The 21,586-nt window shown below is 39.4% G+C and overlaps 1 protein-coding gene across 7 annotated transcripts in view; it reads left to right on the forward strand.

Annotated features, from left to right (window-relative positions):
* The window catches only part of LOC140340634 (protein kinase C and casein kinase substrate in neurons protein 1-like), a 285,664-nt gene that overhangs the window by 215,441 nt on the left and 48,637 nt on the right, over window positions 1–21,586 (forward strand). For 5 of the 7 annotated variants that reach the window (XM_072425940.1, XM_072425941.1, XM_072425945.1 and 2 more), the window contains 2 exons: window positions 533–627; window positions 845–908. The exons of the other annotated variants lie outside the window; for them this stretch is intronic. In XM_072425940.1, coding sequence (XP_072282041.1) covers window positions 533–627; window positions 845–908 — 159 coding nt within the window. The remainder of the gene's footprint in view (window positions 1–532; window positions 628–844; window positions 909–21,586) is intronic. 7 annotated transcript variants of the gene reach the window in all.

Here is a 21,586-nt window from a genome sequence, read left to right on the forward strand (position 1 = left end):
ATATTTAATTCTGATACCACTTGCTATCAAAAAAGTCATAAAAAATAAAATAATAAAAAAGTCATAAAAAAATAAAAAATTACAAATATTTCCTTCTGATACCACTTACAATCTATCAAAATAAACAGCAAATGTTGCTGTTTATTTCTGTAAAAAAATAGAGATATTTATTTCTGATACCACTTGCTATCTATCAAAAAAAGCCATAAAATTTTCTGTATTTCTGTAAAAAAAAATACAGATATTTAATTCTGGTACCATTTGCTATTAAAAAAAGCTATAAAAATGTCTGTATTTCTGTAAAAAAAAATACAGAAATGTAATTCTGATACCACTTACAATCTATCAAAATAAACAGCAAAATTTCTGTATTTCTGTAAAAAAAAAAATGCAGGTATTTACCGTATTTTTTACCGTATATGATGGTTGTTGGTTGGTGCGTCCTATACGACAAATGTGTTATAAAATAATTAAAATAAGATACTCACGGATACCTGATCCTGCGTGTGTCTCCTCTCCTCACTGGCTGCAGCGTGTGTCACCTCCTAGCTGCAGTGCAGAGCGAAAGAAGCCGGCACAGCGCCCCGTGCTGATCCCTGCCCTAACTGCCATACAGTGGAAAAAAAGGTAAGAACGGCACAGAGTGATCAGAAGGGGAATTTGAATGGCAGAGTGATCAGAAGGGGAATTTGAATGGCAGAGTGATCAGAAGGGGAATTTGAATGGCACAGAGTGACCAGAAAGGGAATTTGAATGGCACATGAGTGATCAGAAGGGGAATACCGGTATGAATGGCACGTGAGTGATCAGAAGGGGAATAATCTTTCAGAATCTTTTTTTCCAGATTTTCCTCCCTTAAAATTGGGTGCGTCTTATATTCCGGAGCGTCTTATACGGCGAAAAATACGGTAATTCTGATACCACTTGCTATCTATGAAAAAAGCCATAAAATTTCTGTAATTCTGTAAAAAAAAATACAGATATTTAATTCTGATACCACTTGTAATCTATCAAAATAAACATACAAAATTTTGTATTTCTGTAAAAAATACAGACATTTAAATATGATACCACTTGCAATCTATTAAAATAAACATAAAAATTTCTGTATTTCTTTAAAAAAATTTCTAAAAAAAAGATTTTTCATTCTGATACCACTTGCTATCAATCAAAAAAGTAATAAAAATTTCTGTATTTCTGTAAAAAAAAAAATATAGATATTTTATCCCGATACCACTGGCTGTCTTTTAAAATAAACAGAAAAATTTCTGTATTTCGGTAAAAAAAAACCCAGATATTTCATATTGATCTGATCTATCAAAAAAGCCAGAAAAAAACTTCTGTATTTCTGTAAAAAAAAATACAAATATTTATTTTTGATACCACTTGCTATCTATCCAAAAGGATAGAAAATGTATTATGTATTTCTAAAAATACAAATATTTAATTATGAATGACACAGCTCCATTACAAGTGATATAGGCCTTAAAGTAGATAGAGGCAGAGGGCCCTGAGGGAGGTGCTCGGTAAAAATATTAGCCAGTTACACAGCTCCATTGCAAGTTATAGATCTCAGAGACAGGGTAGAGGTAGAGGGCCACTAGGGGGAGGAGTAGAAGGAGATGCCGAAGGCTGTGAACGTGCTCTTCCCATCAAGGTGTCAGTCCAGCAGTTGACGACTAATCAGTACACTCTGCAGAGGGGTTGTTGAAGCCATTGCTGATCCAAGCCTAGTTCATTTTAATAAAAGTGATTTGGTCAACATTTTCTGCGGAGAGCCGAATCCGTTTGTCACTCACTACGCCCCCAGCTGCACTGAACGCTCTTTCAGATAACACACTTGTGGCTAGGCAGGCAAGGATCTGAATAGCATGTTCTGCCAGCTCTGGCCACTGCTCAAGCTTGGATACCCAGTAGCCCAGTGGGTCCTGGCTTTGCAGGTTGCAGATGTCCCATGCAGAGCTCAGGTATTCCTGCACTATGACTGAGTACCGCTGCTAAGTGTCATTGGCAATTGCTGCACGACTGGCAGCTTGCTTCCGCTGAAAAAAAGCTTGCATAGTTTGGCTTAGACGACCTCTACTGCTGCTGCCACCCATGCCTCTTAAAGCAATTGTTTGGCTCCCATGGCTGGTGGAACTGCCATAGGGATCCCTGCTGCTGCTGCTGGCAGCCGGAAAGGCGGAGCACATGTCCCTTACAAGCACTTTTTGGTAGTGCTGCATTTTAGGTCCCCTGTATTGGGGCAAGATCAGTTTTTGTATCTCAGGCTTTTAACGTGGATCCAGTAATGTAGCAATCCAATAGTCGTCAGTCTTTGTTTTTATGTGTTGTATGCGTGGATCTTTGGCTATGCACTCCTGCATGAAGGCTGTCATGTGGCTCAAACTACCCACAGCTGAGGTAATTCTGGACCCACACTCCTGTGGTTCGAACAGCAGCACAGGGTCGTCCTCCTCCTCCTCCGCCTGTATATCTGCCATCACCTTATAAGCTAGTTGTGATATGCTACATCCCAACTACAACCTAAACTGTTTTTTAAATTATTTATTATAATCTAACAATTTACATTAAAAATAATTTTCAAATCATTTTACATAATAAAGAAAATGGGTTTAACAAAATTAACCAAGTCATTTTATCCTCAATCAACCCTGAATCTCTTTGAAGGTGGTTTCCTGGAACGTTAATGAATTTCGTTCTCGTGTATAGCCCTCTTACAGGAAACTCATTTGCCCCCCAAAGACCTTTTCCTGGTTGACGTTAGGTCAGCTCCGGGACTATCCGGGAGCATCAGGCATCCATGCAGGCAATCAGCTGGTGATGCGAGGGGAGAGAGCAGGAGCTGGCAGAGTGATAACCCAGGAGCTGCGGCTCTTTGAATGGCTGGATGAGCAAAGAAGTAGATGTCTAGGAGAGCAGTAAAGGCAGCTGCAATGCGGGATAAAGCCAAGATGACACCCCCTCCCCCATCTTCACGCAAGGAGCAGAGAGGGGGAGAGGGCTCTAGTGAGTCAGATATCATGTTCGGTGGCTCAGTATCTCCAACTATACAACAGCATGTGAGTGATCCAGAAGGCTTACTACAAATGTTTCAAGTGAATATGCAGGCAGCTCTGGACTCAACAGCTACATGACAACAAACATGAGAAACTATGGGGAGAAACCAGTTGACTCATGCCGGGTACAGCTGTAGTCATGTACCATAGCTCCAACATGCCGAATCCAAGTATGCTTAGCCCCATCAGGTAGGGTGGCTAGCATATCTAACGTCCGATTGAAACGTTCAGGGAGGGCATCACCCTCAGAATGATAGGGTGTAGTACGACTTTTGTCAATGTTTAGCAATGACGAAAGCTCTTTAATGAGCCGACTTTCAAAGTCTCTCCCCTGGTCAGAATGAAGTCGATTTAGCAGTCCATAATGCACAAAAAACTTTTCCCACAACACTTTAGCTACAGTCACAGCTTTTTGATCTTTGGTGGGATATGCTTGAGCATAGCGAGTGTAGTGATCAGTCACAATCAAAACATTGCCCACTCCACTACTGTCATTGCCAATACACAGAATGTCCATACACACTAAATCCATTGGGCCAGAACTTTTTAAGTGTTCCATAGGGGCAGCTCGATTAGGCAGAGTTTTTCTCTGCACACATCGGACACATCGCCTGCACTAATCTGCAACAGTTTCCCTCATTCAAGGCCAAAAAAAACGGTCTTGAATCAGTCCATATGTTTTCTCAATTCCAATATGTCCATGCTGGTCATGCAGACTTCTCAAAACAGTATTTCTGTAGACTTGAGGGAGCACAAGCAGTTTCCTTCAAGGATGATTGTGGAACAAGTTCACCCTGTAAAGAAGCCCATTGATTATCTTTAGCTTATCCCATTCTCTGTTATAGTATGTACTCTGCTCAGGCAAATTTCTTTTCATGTACTTGGGGTCTTTTCAAAGAACAGCTTCTGTAACATGTCTAATTTTTGGATCTCTCTTTTGTAAAAGCATTATATCTTCCTTTTGTAGCTGGATATTCTCAAGTACCCCTAAAGTGGCAGGGCAGGAATACATCTCTGGGACACACTATTCTCCAGCTCCCAAGGCAATGTGATCTTTTTGCACAGCAGCTGTAGCACAGTACGCAGCCACAGCAGGTCTGGGTACTTCCTCCCATTCACTTTAATCTAAATTCACTGGCAATCCAGGTCACCTAGAAAAAGCATCAGCCCCAATATTTTTTGGCCCAGGTTTGTACTTGAGCAGAAATTGATAATTAGACAATGCAGCAAGCCACCTGTGACCAGTGGCATCTAACTTTGCTGTAGTCAAAACATAAGTAAGGAGATAATTATCAGGCCTCACCTGAAACTGAACACCGTAAAGGTATTCATGCAGCTTGTCCACAATGGCCCATTTAAGAGCAAGAAATTCCAGTTTGTGCACAGGATTATTCTTTTCTGCTGGGCTAAGACTTCGGCTGATGTATGCAACAGGCCTCAGTCCTTCTGGATACTCCTGATGAAGAACTCCTCCTAACCCATCCTAACTTGCATCAACATGTAATACATATGGCTTTTGTGGGTCTGCATAAGTCAACACATGTGCTTCTGTTGGCCTTTTCTTGAGCTGTAAAAAAGATTCCTCACATGAAGAGATCCATTTGTTATTGAAAGGAGTTTTGCCAGATTTGTGAGAAACAGAGGGGTCTTACAGTAGGTCATTAAGAGGATGTGCTATCTTGGAATAATCTCCAATGAAGCGGCAGTAGTAAGCACAAAACCCCAGAAAGGATCTCAGTTCAGTCAGATTTGTGGGACGAGGCCAGGTCACCACCACCTCCACTTTAGCAAGATCAGTTGCTGTCCCTTGTGCAGATACAATGTGACCTACATAGTTTACTGAAGGGCGAGCAAACTTACATTTATCCAGGGGGAGCTTCAGGCTTTCTGCTCTCAAAAGATCAAGTATTTTAAACAGTCTCTAGTCATGTTCTTCCAGGGTTGAGCCAAACACAATTATATCATCAAAGTAGACAATACATTGAGTGGGACAAAGGTTTCCCAATGTTTGATCCATCAAACGTTGAAAGGTTGCAGGAGCGCCATTCATTCCCTGGGGCATACGAGCACACTGGAAAAACCCCAATGGGCAAATACAAGCAGTCTTTTCTTGATCTTCCTCACTCATAGGCACTTGAAAGTATCCAAAATGTAAGTCCATTACTGTGAACCATTTGCTGCCTTGCAAAGTATCAAGTTCTTCATCTATGCGAGGAACAGTGTATTGATCTGGAACAGTACGTCGATTCAGAGTTCTGTAATCAACACATATTCTCACCCCACCATTTTTCTTTCTGACCACCACTATTGGAGATGCATAAGGACTTTTAGACTCAACATTGATGTTTTGATATTTCATTTTTTTCAAACACTCTCGAATATCATCAAAATCTCTGGGAGGTATTCGTCTGGATCTTTCATGCGAATACTGTGTTGAATGCATTTAGAATGAAATGAAAATCCATTTCATCGGTAGAGAAAACATCATTGTACTCCATTAGCTGCTCACCGATAATTTGCTTGTGCTCTGGAGAGCTGTCAGCATTCTCCAGGTGAAAGTCTAACTTGGTTTCTTGATTTTCAACTTAGGCAGGGTAGCAAGTAATTGTTTCAACTGAATAACAATAGGCCACGTCCTGCCAGGCTGGTATTTTGACTGGGTATGTAGTAAAATTCCTAACAGTAACAACATCCATTCCAGGACATTCAAAACGATAGTCTTTCCTGTCAGGTATTATCTCCCAGCCGTTCTTTGCACCCATTTTGGGATCAGTCTCTAGCAGGAAAAAGCTTCCATTTGCCCCTGGTAAGATTTCTACATAAACCCGTAGATTTCTCACTTCCTTTGGTGCAAGCTCTATTGAACGCCAGGGTTTCCCTACACTTCCTACATGAAGATCAGGAGCAAACGTTTGACATATATCCTGCAATTCTGGAGCTACATGTAGAGCAGGCAGTGGAATCCCTTGCTGTGGCTGAGGAAAACATATAAAAGCAGCCTCAAGAGCTTCAACATTGGAGCCCACAATCATAGGTGCTGACTTCATTACCGCCAGGTGGGGGGCTCACATAAGTGATTACCTTGAGTGGTGGATCCTCATCAGTGACCACACAGAGAATGCAAAGTTCCACTTCTAGACAACCATCCATAAAGACAGGATTTTCTCTCACACCATAAAAATGCATATTGTTCACACGTTGCAAAGGAAGATGGCTTTAGTGTTGTTGGTAGAAAGACCGGTAATTTATTATGAACTGAGACCCAGTGTCAAATAGAGCAGTTTTGGGTACATTATTAACAACTTTCTTTTTTACTCAACTGTCCAACTTTACTGTGCACTTCGAGTCTGTCAGCAGGCAATGGGCACTGACTAACAATATAGTCTTCCTGTCCACAGCGGAAACAATTGGAAAAAGAGACTTTTTGCTAGACACATAGATGGGGCTTTAGACTGCAGGGGTTTACTAGGCTCTTTGGTCTTAGCAATTGTTTCACTCTCCTGCTCATCCAGAGAAGTCACTTTAGTTTGACTTTTAGTTGGAGTAGTGAAACGGATATCAGCCTTTTGTTTCCTTACCTCTGTCATAATTTCTGTGAAAGTAAAGTCTTTTTCTCTCAATAATTCTGAGGACTGGTGACATAGGGTGATGGGGCAACAGTCCTTTTAATATTTGAGCAGTCCTTAATTTGTCAACATGCAGGGGAGATCACCTTTTCAGGTAGCAATCTCTCTAGATCTATCTAATCCCTCTAGCCTTCTCACAAATACAGAAACATCTGCTCCCTCTTTGTGCTTTGTCTGTTTAAAGTCAGCAAGCATTTGATTAGGATCATGGTACAGTCCATAAGTCAGAACATTAATGCAATCCCGAGCAATGGTACTCACATGAGTGTCCTTGTACGCTGTAATAATAGTAGATGCTGGCGTTTGGAGGCTTTCCATAATGCATTGTTTTTTCTTTTCCTCCGAGCAGGTTTATTCGTCCATTACTTTTGCAAAATCTTTCCATGCCTCAAAGCTCTCCTCACCAGCACGAACAGGTAGCACTCCTGAAAAAGTATTTAACTTGCGATGAGAATCAACCTATAGATTTTGAGATATTGATTTTTGACCTTTAACAACAAATGCTCAAGATTAGTCTCCTGCTTAGTGACTGTATCAGACATTGTATCAGTGTCTTCTGTAGAAACACACAAATTCAATAAATCACACTTTACAGGCAGGGCTGGTAGCTTTCTCCTCACTGAATGTGAAATTATTGGAAAAACTTTAGCACAGCCAACATCTTCAGCCCCTTTGGGGTAGATACAAAAGGGCCCTTTAACTGGATTTAGATCCACCTCACTGGGACATAGGTATTGGGTATAGAGCTCATATCCATCATCATCCTCACTTTTATCCACAAGAGATGCATGCTGCAGAGTTTCATTAGCTTTTAGTGCCTCCTGTAGTCTGTAGGTGCTCACAGATATAGGTAGACAAAAGACAGCAAATGACCTTTTATGTGACAATCCCTCCTCCTGAGCCCACTGCCTCACAGCTTCTGTAGATAACAGTGGCATGGTAACACAATACTGTCCTGATCCAAGATAATCTCAGCAGTGCCTCCAAATGTAGTCCTATTCTGACCCACTCTGCAGGCTACTGATGTGTTGTGGCGCAACCTGTGGAAGAACAGGAGCAGAGCCTTTATCAGTGAAAACAGGATGAAATCTCTCATAAGCACAGTGCCTCCACTCATTTGGGTCTTGTGAGTAACAAGTGCAATCCCAGTTGAGAATAGTATACTCATAGACAATAATCCACACTATATTAGCAGAAAGAGTCTCTGTATTGAATAGTAACAACATATGAAATCCAGTGTAACATCAAATTTTGTAATCTTCAGCAGCAGTGTAAACATGTTAAAGTCCTTTTCAGTATGTCTCAGTGAAAGGATTGTGCCATAAATTACAATCTGAAGTTATCCTTTCTCTGCTCATGCAACAGAATCTGGGTCTCCCACTCTCCAGACCATGTCCTTCTCAAGGGCTTACCCAAGAATCCCTGCTCCAGGCTAGGTCAGTACTGACCTCATCTCCAAAGTGCCGAGGGCCATCTTGGAGCATGGCAAAACACACACTGCAGTAATTATCATAGAATACATTAATGCATAAACAGGCAGTGAAATTACTACATTGCTACAAATATAAAAATGAGGTACAATTGTTACATTACAAATTGGAGGACTTGGAAAATAGATCTACGCACTCTAATTTGTGCATACAGGGGATACCTGAATCAGTTGTGGAGTTATAGTCTGCAGGTATAGCATTGTTTCAGGAGCTATGGCAGGAATTTCCTGTGGAGAGACTTGAGCTAGATCGAGTACATTGTACACTAAGTTAAACCCAGAAGGGGTGTGGTGGTAAAGTTTCATTTTTACTGCACAAAAGATAAGATCCAGCGAGCGACCTGTACTAAAGAGCCAATTATTTTCCAGGGACATATTTATAAAATCTTTGCTGATTTAGCTTCTGCAACTACCGTGTTTCCCCGAAAATAAGACACTGTCTTATATTTTTTTGGGCTTCCAAAAACACACTAGGTCTTATTTTCAGGGTAGGTCTTATATACTTTTTTTAATGAAAAAAAACACTTACCATATTCCCAAATTCCCCTTACAAATTCCCCTTCTGATCACTCTGTGCTTTTTTTCCACTGTACGGCAGTTAGGACATGGAACAGCAGGTGGCGCTGTGCCGGTTTCTTTCGCTCTGCTTTACAAACAGGAAAAGACACGATGCTGGCAGAGGAGAGAAGAGAGACATGCTGCAGCCAGAGACACACGCAGGATCGCGTATCAGGTGAGTATATTATTTTAATTTTTTTTTTTAACACATTTTTAAGGGCTCACTAGAACTAGCCTGGTTACATGCACTTCAGCTTCTGACAGGCGAAGTGCATGTAATATCACTCCGCCTGTGACAGGAGCCGGAACTACAAGGAAAGCATCGGCTTGTGCGGCTGTGTGTTAGCCCGCTGTGTGTACGCCCGCTGTCTCCCGCTCGGTGAGTACTGTTTTAATTTATGTTTGCTTTTATTTTTTTATTTTTTTTTTTTTTTTTTCTACTAGGTCTTATTTTCGGGGTAGGTCTTATATTAGGGCAGGTTGGGGGAAAAGTGCTAGGTCTTATTTTCGGGGTAGGTCTTACTTTCGGGGAAACACGGTATATAGAGGTGCAGAGAAATGAGGCCCTTTTTGCAAATTCTCCAGGAAAAGTGCATTAATTATAGATGGGACACCCATTTAAGCTTATATTTTCTGTTAATGGTAAAACCAAGGTTGTTACTTCACCGTTTGAAGCTCTGTCAAGCTTCAAAGTTATGGGGTTACCAATACCAACACAAACATTAAATTCTGAGAGAGTTGAAAAAACATCATCGTCTACACCCATATTGGCTCAGCAACGTTTGAAGCACGACCGTTTTAAAGTTGTACTTTCTTCTAAGTTGAAAGAGTCCAGAGTGCCATCTTGATGGATCAAACTACTTACTAAGTAAAATGTAATGTAGAAATGCGAGGAGTAAGGCATCTTCTGAAAGAAGTGTTTCTATGTTAATAATATATATGTTAATAATATATAAGACGAATGAAGCTATACTCCCAGGGTAGTTGTTTTTGCGCGCTTTATTTGTCCCGAGGAACGACTCACAATATTTATTGATAGGGGGAGTTGAACTGTGAGACACTTTCAGGTGGGTAAGATTTTTACCATACCAAATACTGAACCCCATCTTTAAGGTTAAGAAGATGGAGGATGAAGGTAATGTTCAGAGGTTATTATATTATTTGAGGTTTATAATGTGCGCATGCTCTCGTGGAGGGGTGGAGCTGTTTTTAAAGCTCTACCTTTCCAGGAGAGCGATCAGTTTTGTTTTTTTTATTTACATTTTCGTTTATTTTTGATTTTAAGTACACAGAAACATAAAATATGGAATATGGATCTAGGGCTTTATAAAAGGATAGCTGATTTTCTATAGATGGTTAAATGACGATCGCCATCATTTCTCCTAATGTGCAGGGCCTCAATTCCCCAGTGAAACGCATAAAGGCATTTAGATATTTCAATAGATAAAAAGCAGATGAAGTATGTTTGCGGAAACATATTTTTCTGTTTCCTCTTGTCTTAAGTACTTTCATGCACTTTATCCAATGATATATATAAGCGTAGGGGTGTTTCTATAGGTTTTAGAAAAACCGTCCTGTTTCTACTGGAATATCAATTAGCTGACTCAGAAGGTAGATATTTGTTATTAAAGGGATGTCTTAACGATACCAAAGTACCGATAGTTACATACTATGCACCTAATGAGAACCAGGGGCCGTTCTTTATTCACTTGTTCCAAATGTTAAATACGAATGCACAAGGCTAAGTTATCCTGTGTTATACCCAGAATTGATAAAAAAAAGTTTACTAAATCTATTAACATTTCATCAAGAAACACAGACCACACGGGAATTAACTAAATTATTACGTTCTGAGAAAATGGTAGATGTGTGGTGAAAAATGCATCCTAGTGAACCAGAGTATACACATTGTTCCTATGCACACAAACTCTTCTCACATATAGATCACATTTTTGTAACAAATGTGAATCTTCTATTGGTGTCCATTTTGGCTTTGCCATGGTCAGATCATGACGCAGTACAAATAGAAATTTCTTCATTATATACTAAGCCCTTGTTTTTTAAATGGACGCTTAATGATTCTTTACTTAGCAATGAGCAAGTGACCCAGCAGATACGTAGGGCCTTAAGGGAATACTTCAGATTGAATAAGAATTCCGGTGTGTCTGTAGCAACATTATGAGTGGCCCATAAGTCAGTTATTAGAGGCCTTTTTTTTCAAACAGCATCTTTTCTTAAAAGGAGACGACTGGTGCAAATTAATCAATTGGAACAAAAATTTAAGACACGCCGAACACAGAATCAATCCACACCTAGTCGATATTTGAGTAGGTGATTAGAATTAGTGAAGACACAATTAAATCCGTGTACAGCATCTATAGCAGAGAAGCAGCTGAGATGGACTAAAGTCTCATACTCAGCTGGCAAATAGACCTAAATACCCGGATAAACGTTTTACTCCATATCGGCTACGAACAAGTAGGATTAACCAGTAATCCATATTATATTTTAAGAGAATTTTACGATAAGTTGGGTTTTTATATCAAGCACCACAGGATTGTGATGAGAGGGGTATGGACCAATTCTTTCTCAGATTAGCTTTACCAGCAATACCTACCAGCTTGAAGGAAAGATTGAAGGGGAAATTACACCACAGGAGATTATTCAAGCAATAAAGAAATTGAAGACCAATAACTGACCTGTGCCGGATGGTTTTACTGCAATTTATTATAAAAAATTTGCGGAAGAATTGGTCCCTTATTTGACCCAAATGTTTACCAGGGTACTGGAGGGCGAGGGTTTGGACCCCAGTATGTTGGAAGCGGCAATATGTATGCTCCCAAAACCAGTTACTGATATTACAACTTGGGCCAACCATAGGTCAGTTTCCCTGTTTAACCTCGACGCTAAGTTATTGACAATATTGGCGTCGCAATTGAGTCAGGGAATAGTGTCCTTGATAGCACTGGATCAAACAGGGTTTATCCCACGGAGGCAGGCAGTAGAATAATATCCGTAGGATGATGCATTTAACGTACGTTACTGGTGGCCATCCATGCAGCAAGACATCCAAGTGTTTGTTGCTGCCTGTCAATCTTCGCGCAGTATAAAACCTCCAAGCAACGTCCAGCGGGCCTCTTGCTTCCCCTGCCCATTCCTGAGGCTCCTTGGCAACAGCCATGAATTTTATTACTGATCTACCCTTGTCCTCGGGGTGTTCTGTGATCTGGGTAGTGGTGGATGGTTTTTCCAAAATGGCACACTTAGTCCCTCTGCCTGGTCTCCTTTCTGCCCCTTAGCTGGCAAAAAAATGTATTGAGCATATAGATAGATAGAGGTGTACAATTCAGGTCTAAGTTCTGGAGAGCTCTTTGTAATCTCTTGAATGTGTCTCTGGACTTCTCTTCAGCCTATCTGTCACAGTCTGGAACAGTCAAGTGGAACGTGTCAATCAATCCTGACCAACTTTTTACGACATTTTACCAACCTCCTTTATGAGTTATTACCTTGGGCTGAGTTTTCGTATAATAATCATGTCAGTGAATCTTCCAAGAAATCGCTATTTTTTTTTGTTTATGGCCAACAACCTCAATATCCCACTCCCGGTGTCCTCTTCTTCTGGTATCCCTGCCGTAGATGCCACCTCAAGAGAATTCTCAGAAATTTGGGAAGAGATAAGAGGAGCTCTGAAAGAGTCCTCCATCCGCATGAAGGAATCCGCAGATAAGAGACGTAGAGTTTCTCCTAAATTCCGTCCGGGTGATAAGGTCAGGTTCGCTTTAAAATACATCCGGCTCAAAATACCCGCTTACAAAATGGGCCCAATATATTTATATATTTTTTACACACCAATACAGCCTATATTGTGTTATATTCTCTCATCATCCCTCCATATCTTTGCGTCACCTGACACAAATGGGATGGACTGACACTTTCACACAGTTTTGAATATGAGCTGAGCTCTGTCTACCTTCACACATTTTATACATGAGCTGAACTTTGTTTTTATTTTTTTGTTCTCTTGCGCCTTGTACTCTGCACCTTTTCTGGTTCTATCCTTCAATGGCAGAAGGGATTGAGATTGAAACTAGTTTTATACTCTTTTTAGTTAATTGCATCTACAATTATATCCTTTAGGAAATATAATACCGCATCCCAAAAACATAGAACCCAACAAATAGAAAAATATAGCATAGGGACTTTTAGGCATCACAAACACATGCAAGACATTTTAATGATTTGACACAATTTTCAAAAAACATAATCAACTTCACAACATTTTAAAAACAGTGCAATAATTAAAAGAGATCTCTTTTTTGTATAAATATCCCAATGTTGTGCACTGGGTGTGTTTCTCAGACCAAATTGTTCACTTCTTCAGGAGTATATTGGGGCATTCCATCAAAATAACAGATAGTTAATTAGATTCTATAAAAAGTAACAGAAAACATATTTGACTTAACAAATCTTTTCTAGTTTAAAATAGAAAAACAATCACATTTCACAATATATTTGATAAATTACAGATTATCAATTACATACCATCTCTAGTAAAAGACAACCACCCCTCACTGTGCTTCTCCATATGCAGCCCTTCATTTGGGATCCAGGCCCATAATGTACTGGAAGTAATGGCCTCTGATATTCAGAAGGCAGCTGTCCTTTGATAAAGTTGCAGCCTGAGGCCAAGTGAACCAGCTGCAAAGGCAGTGTGCAGCCTGGGAGCAGGTCTCCCACAGTTAGGTCTGATAGGCCAGAGCCTGGAGGCTATAATGCTTTGTTTTTGCATCTAATGCTTTGATGACAGGATCCCCTGTGATGGAAAACACTGGATTATTCTCTGTTTCGTTGTGTTTTTTAGTAATGGGAGTTTTTAACTACCCTGACATTGACTGAAGTAATGGCACTACAGGCACAGCAAAAGGGCGGTAATTTAGGAATTTTGTTAGATCAAACTGCAAATTTTTGTCATATTCATGTTTGTGACTGAACAAGTGAAGGGCAGAACATATGTCATTTATCTATCTTACTTGACAGGGTTCATGCTTTTTTGGATTTTTAGACTGCCCAGAAGGCTTTAACAAGTATACATGAGTTGTGTTATCATGTGGTCTTCATTATCTTTTTCTGTATGTAATGCTATATTTGAATGTGTGGAATGGTATACATCACATTGTAACTATATAGTGGGACGTTCCTAATACGCCCAAACAATAATTTATAATATTACTTTTTTTACAAATTTAATACAAGATAATTTTATAGTACAGTTTATAGAAGCCTCAACTAGAAATGATGTTCTACTGGACCTATTTTTTTTCTAACAATGCAGAGGTTATAACAAATGTTCATAAAAAACAGAATCTGGGTAGCAGTGAGCATATTATGATTTCATTTAATGTAAGCTGTAAACAGGAAGCAAAAACAGGAAAGATAAAACCATTCAATTTTAAGAAAGCACTTGGAACTTACCTCTTCCCTGGAACAGCTTGAATCTAAATGGAAAGCTACACTTGATAAAATAGACCTCAACCTAGTCCAACAAACACATATAGAAACTAATTTATTGCTAGACAGCCAAGTTGAGGAGCAAATTAGATGGTCCAAGCAGAGGTTCTACGCACAAACTAATAAACCAGGCTCTATGTTGACAAATTTGCTTACTAATAATTCTCACTCTGTTTCCACAAGGTTGAAGCAGACTAATGGTTCTTTTACGGCTAACTCCTCAATATTAATAGAAAGGTTCTGGGAAATTCTAGCAAACTTATATAGTTCTCCAGGTGCTTTTCAAAATTCAGGGGCCAACGAGTTATTTAAGGATTTGCATCTTCCTAAGCTTATTAGTGAGGTAGGTGAGCAGCTAGCGGCAGATATTACTACAGCAGAGATTCGTACAGCTAATAAATTATTGAAAACAAATAAATCCCCGACACCGGATGGTTTTTTGTCACTTTATTATTAGAAGTTCCGGGACCAATTGGCACTTGACCTAGCCAATTTTTTCAATCACTTGAAAGGTGACCCCCTACATCCTCACTCATCACTATTGTATCAGCATTGTACTCCTCTCCATCTGCTAGGATTCCCTATATGTCATACTATTCCTCCTCTTTCCCAGTGAGATGAGGTACGAGACAAGAGTGTCTATTTTCACCGCTACTTTTTTTCTAGCTCTCGAACCGCTAGCCCATTTAATTAGATCAAACAATAATATTTGTGGAATCCGGATACGTGGGGAGGAGTATAAATTGAATCTTTTTGCAAATGACATCCTGTTGACTATAACTCAACCTATGGTTACATTACTGAACTTGATGTCAGTACTAATTGAATTTGGTCAGGTTTCAGGCCTGGTTATTAATGAGGAAACATTAATGGCTTACTAGTATACCATGCTTACTAGTATACCGAATAGGTTTAAATTTAAATGGTCGACATAGCACCTTGATTATTTGGGTATCAAACTCACTGGTACTTATGAGCGAATATATGATGCAAACTTTAAACCACTCTTTGCTAATGCTTTTTAGATAGACGAATTTGCCACTTTCGTGGATTGGGAGGTCTAACTCAGTAAAGATGACATTCCTTCCGAAGATGTTATAAATGTTTAGAACACTCCTAATACTGGTTCCCGTTAAAGTATTACAAGGTCTTCAAAGGGCAGTGATGTCATTTGTATGGAATGGCAAACAACCACAAATATCTCGGAAAACATTATTAGCTAATGAACAAGCAGGAGGTTTGGGGGTTCCTAAACTTTTAAAGTATTATCAGGCTAGCCATATTGCTCCCATTTGTTTCCTTTATGCTGGATCAAGGGCACCTTTATGGGTCCAAATTGGACAGTTTCTTTGTTGCCCAACAGATATACGGGCACTTCCATGGATCCGTGAGAAACTTTGACTGCCTAATATGACTCCACATCTGCGACATATGTTTTCTGCTGGGACAGAATTAGATACTCTAGTTGTTTGTACCCATTCTTACCCTTACTTCCAATTCAAAATAATCCATTATTTATTCCAGGTTGGGAATCGCTGTCTGCCTTTAATTGGTGGGCAGAGCATAATTATTCCATTGTGTATTCATTATTGCATAGATCAGGAATTCTTAGCTGGGATACTATCAGTGGTAATCATGATGCTCCAGGTAGGGAATTTTTTTAGATTCTTGCATTGGTGTCATTGGATTTTACCGCTAACCCAACATAAAAATCGCTCAATGCAGCTATCAGTACTGGAACGTATTTGTTTAGGAACTCCATTAACTTCTAAATTAATTTCAGTACTATATAGTGAGCTTAATAAAGTGGGAAATTCTCATGGGCACAAATATGTTCCTAATTGGGAACATGATCTCAAAAAGACACGATTAAATGAGGAGTGGATCCGGGCTCAGTCTAAAACAGCAACATGCTCCAAGAATGTTACTACTCTCGAGTCGGCATTTAAAGTCATGATGCGTTGGTACATGGTACCTTCTAAGTTGAAATATCTTCCGAGCCATGGTTCGGGGCTTTGTTTTCGGGGGTTGTCAGGAGGAAGGGTCAGGTATACATATTTTGTGGACCTGCCCTTTTGCAGGTAGATTCTGGGGCAGAGTTTTTAAGATGTTAAACAGTATATTTCAAACACATATTCACAGGGATCCATGGATGGCCCTATTACATTTTAAACCAGCCCCGCTCACCAATAAACAATTTCAATTGTGTATGTATGTTTTTTTGGCTGCTAAGCAAGAGATAGCAAGTAATTTAAAGAAACAGTTAATACCCTTTCATGAGGTGAAACTTAGGATGGATAATATGTTGATTAATGAGAAACTAACAAGTTCTCTAACAGATTCATATCAGAGATTCTCTGTAGTATAGGATCCTTGGATCCAGTATTCTGTGCCTTCCATGCCTCAGATGTCGCTGAATGGCTGGTAACGCTGGACTACTGGTGGAGAGGGTGACATGTCATGGGTGTTTGGTCCTTTCATTATTAAAGATCAGAGGTGCTACCACTGTAATGTAATGGTATTGTATTTTGTTTACTGTAGTCTGGGCAAACTTGGTTTGGTTTTAGTTTGTTTTTGTTAAGTTTGTTTTTTTTTGTTTGTTTTTTGCATGAATGTTACTGCACTCTTTTTTTTTTTCTCCCTTTTTTTTTCTCACAGCATTTTCAGTAATGCATAAGCTGTATTGACTAATTATTTTGGATGTTGTATGCTATCATTTTAGCTTTGTATTTTCTATGTAAAATTGAAAATTTAGAAACATTTATTAAAAAACAATTTTAAGAAAGCAAATTTACCATTACTAAGGGCGGCTCCCTATGACTTAGTCTGGGAGACAATATTGTCCTCAAAGAATACAACAGAACAGAAATAAGAATGTTTCAAGTCTGTTCTATACAAACACACTGAAAAATATATTCCAAAGGGTAATAAATTTAAGAGGCTAAAATTAAATTCCAAAAAATACAAAAATGAAAGATCACCTTCATCATTTGAAAACTTTAAAAAATATAACAAAAGATGTAAAAAGTAAATAAAATGTGAAAATTGTCAAAATAAAAGACATATTGCAAAAGAATGTAGAGTATACCCCAAAACTTGTTTTAAATGCATTAATAGCAAAATGATCAGATCTGAGCATGTTGGCCCCTCAAAGAATGTCTCTGGGTTAGTAACTGGGGATAAAGAAAAGGCGGATTTAGTAAATACTTTTTATATCTCTGTGTACACAAAGGAAAATGTTCCAATTGCTAATAACAATATCCCTGCCTTAAATGAGCCACAATGGCTCAAAATTGATACGATTAAGAAACAGTTGGGAAAAATTAAGTTTGACAAAGCACCAGGACCTGATGGATTACATCAACATTTTCACAAAGAGCTGAGCTCAGTTAGGGGCAATAGGTTTAAAAAAGTCAATCTGTATTTGGATAGAGAACTGGCTTAAAGACCCCATCCAAAAAAGAGTGATTAATGAGTCATACTCCGAATGGTCTAAGGTTATTAGTGGCGTACCCCAGGGTTTAGTGTTGGGACCATTTAACATCTTTATAAATGATATAGAGTTTGGAATTAAAAGTACCATTTCTGTGTTTGCAGATGACACCAAACTATGTAATGGAATTAAGTCCATACAGGATGTCTATAACCTACAAACAGACCTGGATGTACTGTTTGATTGGGCAGCCAAGTGGCAAATGACATTTATTTTAGAAAAATGTAAGGGTATGTACTTGGGGGCTAACAACATGCATGCTTCATACTGTCTAGGGGGAATACTTTTAGGGGAGACAGAAATAGAAAAGGATCTGGGGATTCTGGTAGATCATGGACTTATTTATAGCATGTAATGCCCAGCTGCAATATCTAAAAGCTAGCAAAGTACTTTCTTGAAGACATAACTCTGCCTCTATACAAAGCATTGGTCAGACCACATCTGGAATTTGCAGTCCAGTTTTGGGCACCAATTCACAAAAAGGACATTGTGGAATTGGGGATTGTGCAAGGAAAAACAAATAAACTGATAAAATAATTGGAGGAACTCAGCTGTGAGGAGAGGTGAACTGAAACTATTCCCCCTTGCGGAGGGACGTTTAAGAAGGGGTATGATCACCTATATTATATAAATATATAATTGGCCAATATAGAGATCTCTCTTGCCAACTATTTACTTTAGGATCGTTACATAGGACAACAGGTCACTCTTTGTGTCTGGAGGAAAAGAACTTTAAGCTCCTGGTAAGGAAGGGATTCTTCACTGTAAGCTCTGTGAAAACGTGGAAAAAGCTCCCTCAGGAAGTAGTTTCAGCAACTACTATAGATTGCTTAAGAAAAAGCTAGATGCTTTTCTGGAAGTAAAGAATATAACTGGGGATTTAAAGCTAAAGCTGGAAGCTTTAAAGTAAAGATAACAGACTGTTGATCCAGGGAACATCCGATTGCCTCAAAGAATCAGAAAGTACCACTGTTTTTTTGCCTTCCTCTGGATCAACTATGTCCGTAAGGTTTTATATCTGGGAAATATTTATTTCCCTAGTGATTGAACTTGATGGACTTATGTATTTTTTCAACTTGACTCACTATGTAACTATGTAAAAGTGGGCACAGTGCCCTAAAACTGGAACAGAAGTCTTAAATACCTTTCTGCAGAGAGTGCATTTGATGCTAATCTCCCACAATTGGTGAAGAACGCGGGCAGAATCCTTGAGGAGCCAGCCCACCTAAGAGGTATTTGTTTGGGACAAATGGACTATAAATGACTATGAAAGTCACAAAAAGTCCCAGTGCATACATTTTTTTTTGCTGGCCAACAAACTTTTAGCAGCACGCTTGGTGAATTCTGGTGCCCAGCTGCTTGCGCTGGCTTATGCAGAGGCGAGGAACGTATAGATCCATGCTGTGAACAAAATGACACTGCATGTTGCAGGTAGCACTGCTAAGTGGGTGCAAAGGGCCAATGAACTGTGTGCAGTGTAAAGAGCCTGACCGCATTCAAGACACTGCAGCTGAGCTGCAACAACATGTAATGGCTGCAGATCCTAAGAAGTTCCTGCAACGTGAGGAAAAAGACATTTTTTCGAACTCTCCAATTACAGTACTGGCTAGATAGGTGCAGCAGAGGTCTGAAAAGGACCTTCAAGCCACAGGGTGTTTGCAGCCAAAGGAAACGTGTACGAATAACCAGTGGAGAGTTCCAGAGTTGCTTGTTTAGTCAAAGTTGCCATGGACTTTGAAGCTAAAAGCAGTTGTCTGCTTGTCTGGGGTTTTGTGTTGCCAAAACAGCATAAGGAGGATGCTAGTGGCAAACAGCACAAACCTGCCCAGCATCTACAATTTCTGGATCAGCTGACTGAGGGGACCACTGCTATGGGATAGAGCCTCAAGCTTCAGGTGATTCACAAACAAACCTGCAGTGCTGTGTTCCCAAATCAGTGGAGTGAAGGAGAGAGGAGTGCAGGTATCAAAACATAGAAATTAAGTACAACATGTTTATTTGGAGATAAATTCTGGTACCTACTAAGGTTTAAAGAAAACAAAAAATAGGGGCTTTCTGTTAGGTAATGTCATGTTTCAGTAATTTTTTAAAAAAAATTAATTTTTATTGGGTTACACCAGTATTCATGACAAATAATGAAATTAAAATAATAGGAGAAATTGACATATGTGTTACAGATTGAGACAAACAAGTCAACAATGCATTTGAGTATACAGAATGAGTAATTGTACAAATTATTATTGCAGTTAGTTAACAATAAAGCAAGAAAAAGAAGAAAAAAGAAAGGAACAATATAAATTGGTATTGTGATGTCAGAGTTAATCTAATGTTCGCCATTGTTGTGCAGTTTCCTTAGATAGATGTGGCTAGGAAACCTTATGGGGAGAGGGATTTTGCTCTTATCTTGAGGTTGGTGGGAAACGTTGAGTCAAAAAATTATGAAGTTTTAGTTTCTTTGGAGTAGGAGGCCTCAATCCATTCCATTTTGAATAGATGTTGGAGCATCATAAGGAACAACTGGATTGAGGTGAGGAAAGTGGAAATCCAACAGTGGAAAATGGACTTCCTTCCCACTGCAGATAAAAGGAGCAGTAGCCAATTTGCACCTCAGGAGTAGCGGATATCGTCTCCACTCACCATGCCAAATATTACCCAAAGGGGAGTGAAGGGGAAATAACTGACTAAGTGTGCTTGGATATATTGTGCAATTTGTCTCCAAAAACCTTTGATTGAGGGGCAGTCCCAAAGGTTATGATGGAGATCTGTGTGATCTGCACCACATTTAAGACAGTTATTGGATTCTGATAGGCCCATGTACCCCTAGGTTTTTGAAACTTGCTTTAGCCCATTGGAATGGAAATTGCTTGTTCCAATTTGGTTTGTGTTTGGGATACAGGTATAGGGCCACTGACTTGTCAAAATTGACAGAGTATCCAGATACGAGAGCGAAGCTGGATAGAAGGTCCATGATGACAGTAAGGGAGGTTTTATGGTTGGAAAAATTAGGAGGACATCACCTGCGAAGGCTGTCAGTTTAAATTCCTAGTTTCCTAAACCTATACCGATCATATTCAGGTTGGAAATTTGGAGACACAGGAGAGGATCTAGGGCAATATAAAAAGGAGAGGGGACAGAGGACACCCTTGACGAGTGCCTCCCTGCATCTGCAGAGGTCGGGACAGCTGATTATTGACTAATAAAGAGGTGGTGGGATTTGTGTACAGAAAACGGACATAGTTTGAAAAGATAACTCCAAATTCTTGGTGTACAAATAGAGTATATATGTAAGCAGGGCCATTTTACTTTTTCAAAAGCGTTGAGACATAACAAGATATGATTTTTAATATAGGGGAGTGTGGTGGCTGCTATTGCTGTTCTAATACCTTTGGATATATGACGGTTACGAACAAAACCCAATTGCTGCTCCGTAAGGAGTGAGGGGAGAATAGGATGGAGACGGTTGGCCATGATTCCTGCCATGATTTTATAATCTGTATTCACTAGAATAGTCCTGTAAGAAGAAGGTGACTCAAAATTTTTATGTGGTTTCGAAACATGGGATGTGTGGGCCTTATTAAAGGAGGGGAAAGGGAGTTGATCAAGAAGAATACCATTGAGGATTTCTTTTAATAGAGGTGACAGGTAAGGTTCAAGGGGTTTGTACATTTCTGCTGGTAAACCAACTGGACCTGGGGTCTTTCTCAAAGGTAGCTTGTGGATAACTGAGAGTTCAATTGGGGCATTGAAGATTTCTGTTAAGAAGTGGATAAGCAAGCAAGGTTAGCCTGCTGCAGTAGAGATTGAAGCTCTTGACTATTTGGGAGTTAAGCCGAATAAAAAGATGACAAATTTT

The sequence above is a fragment of the Pyxicephalus adspersus genome, chromosome 11 (assembly GCF_032062135.1).
Source record: "Pyxicephalus adspersus chromosome 11, UCB_Pads_2.0, whole genome shotgun sequence".
Taxonomy (NCBI): Eukaryota; Metazoa; Chordata; class Amphibia; order Anura; family Pyxicephalidae; genus Pyxicephalus; species Pyxicephalus adspersus.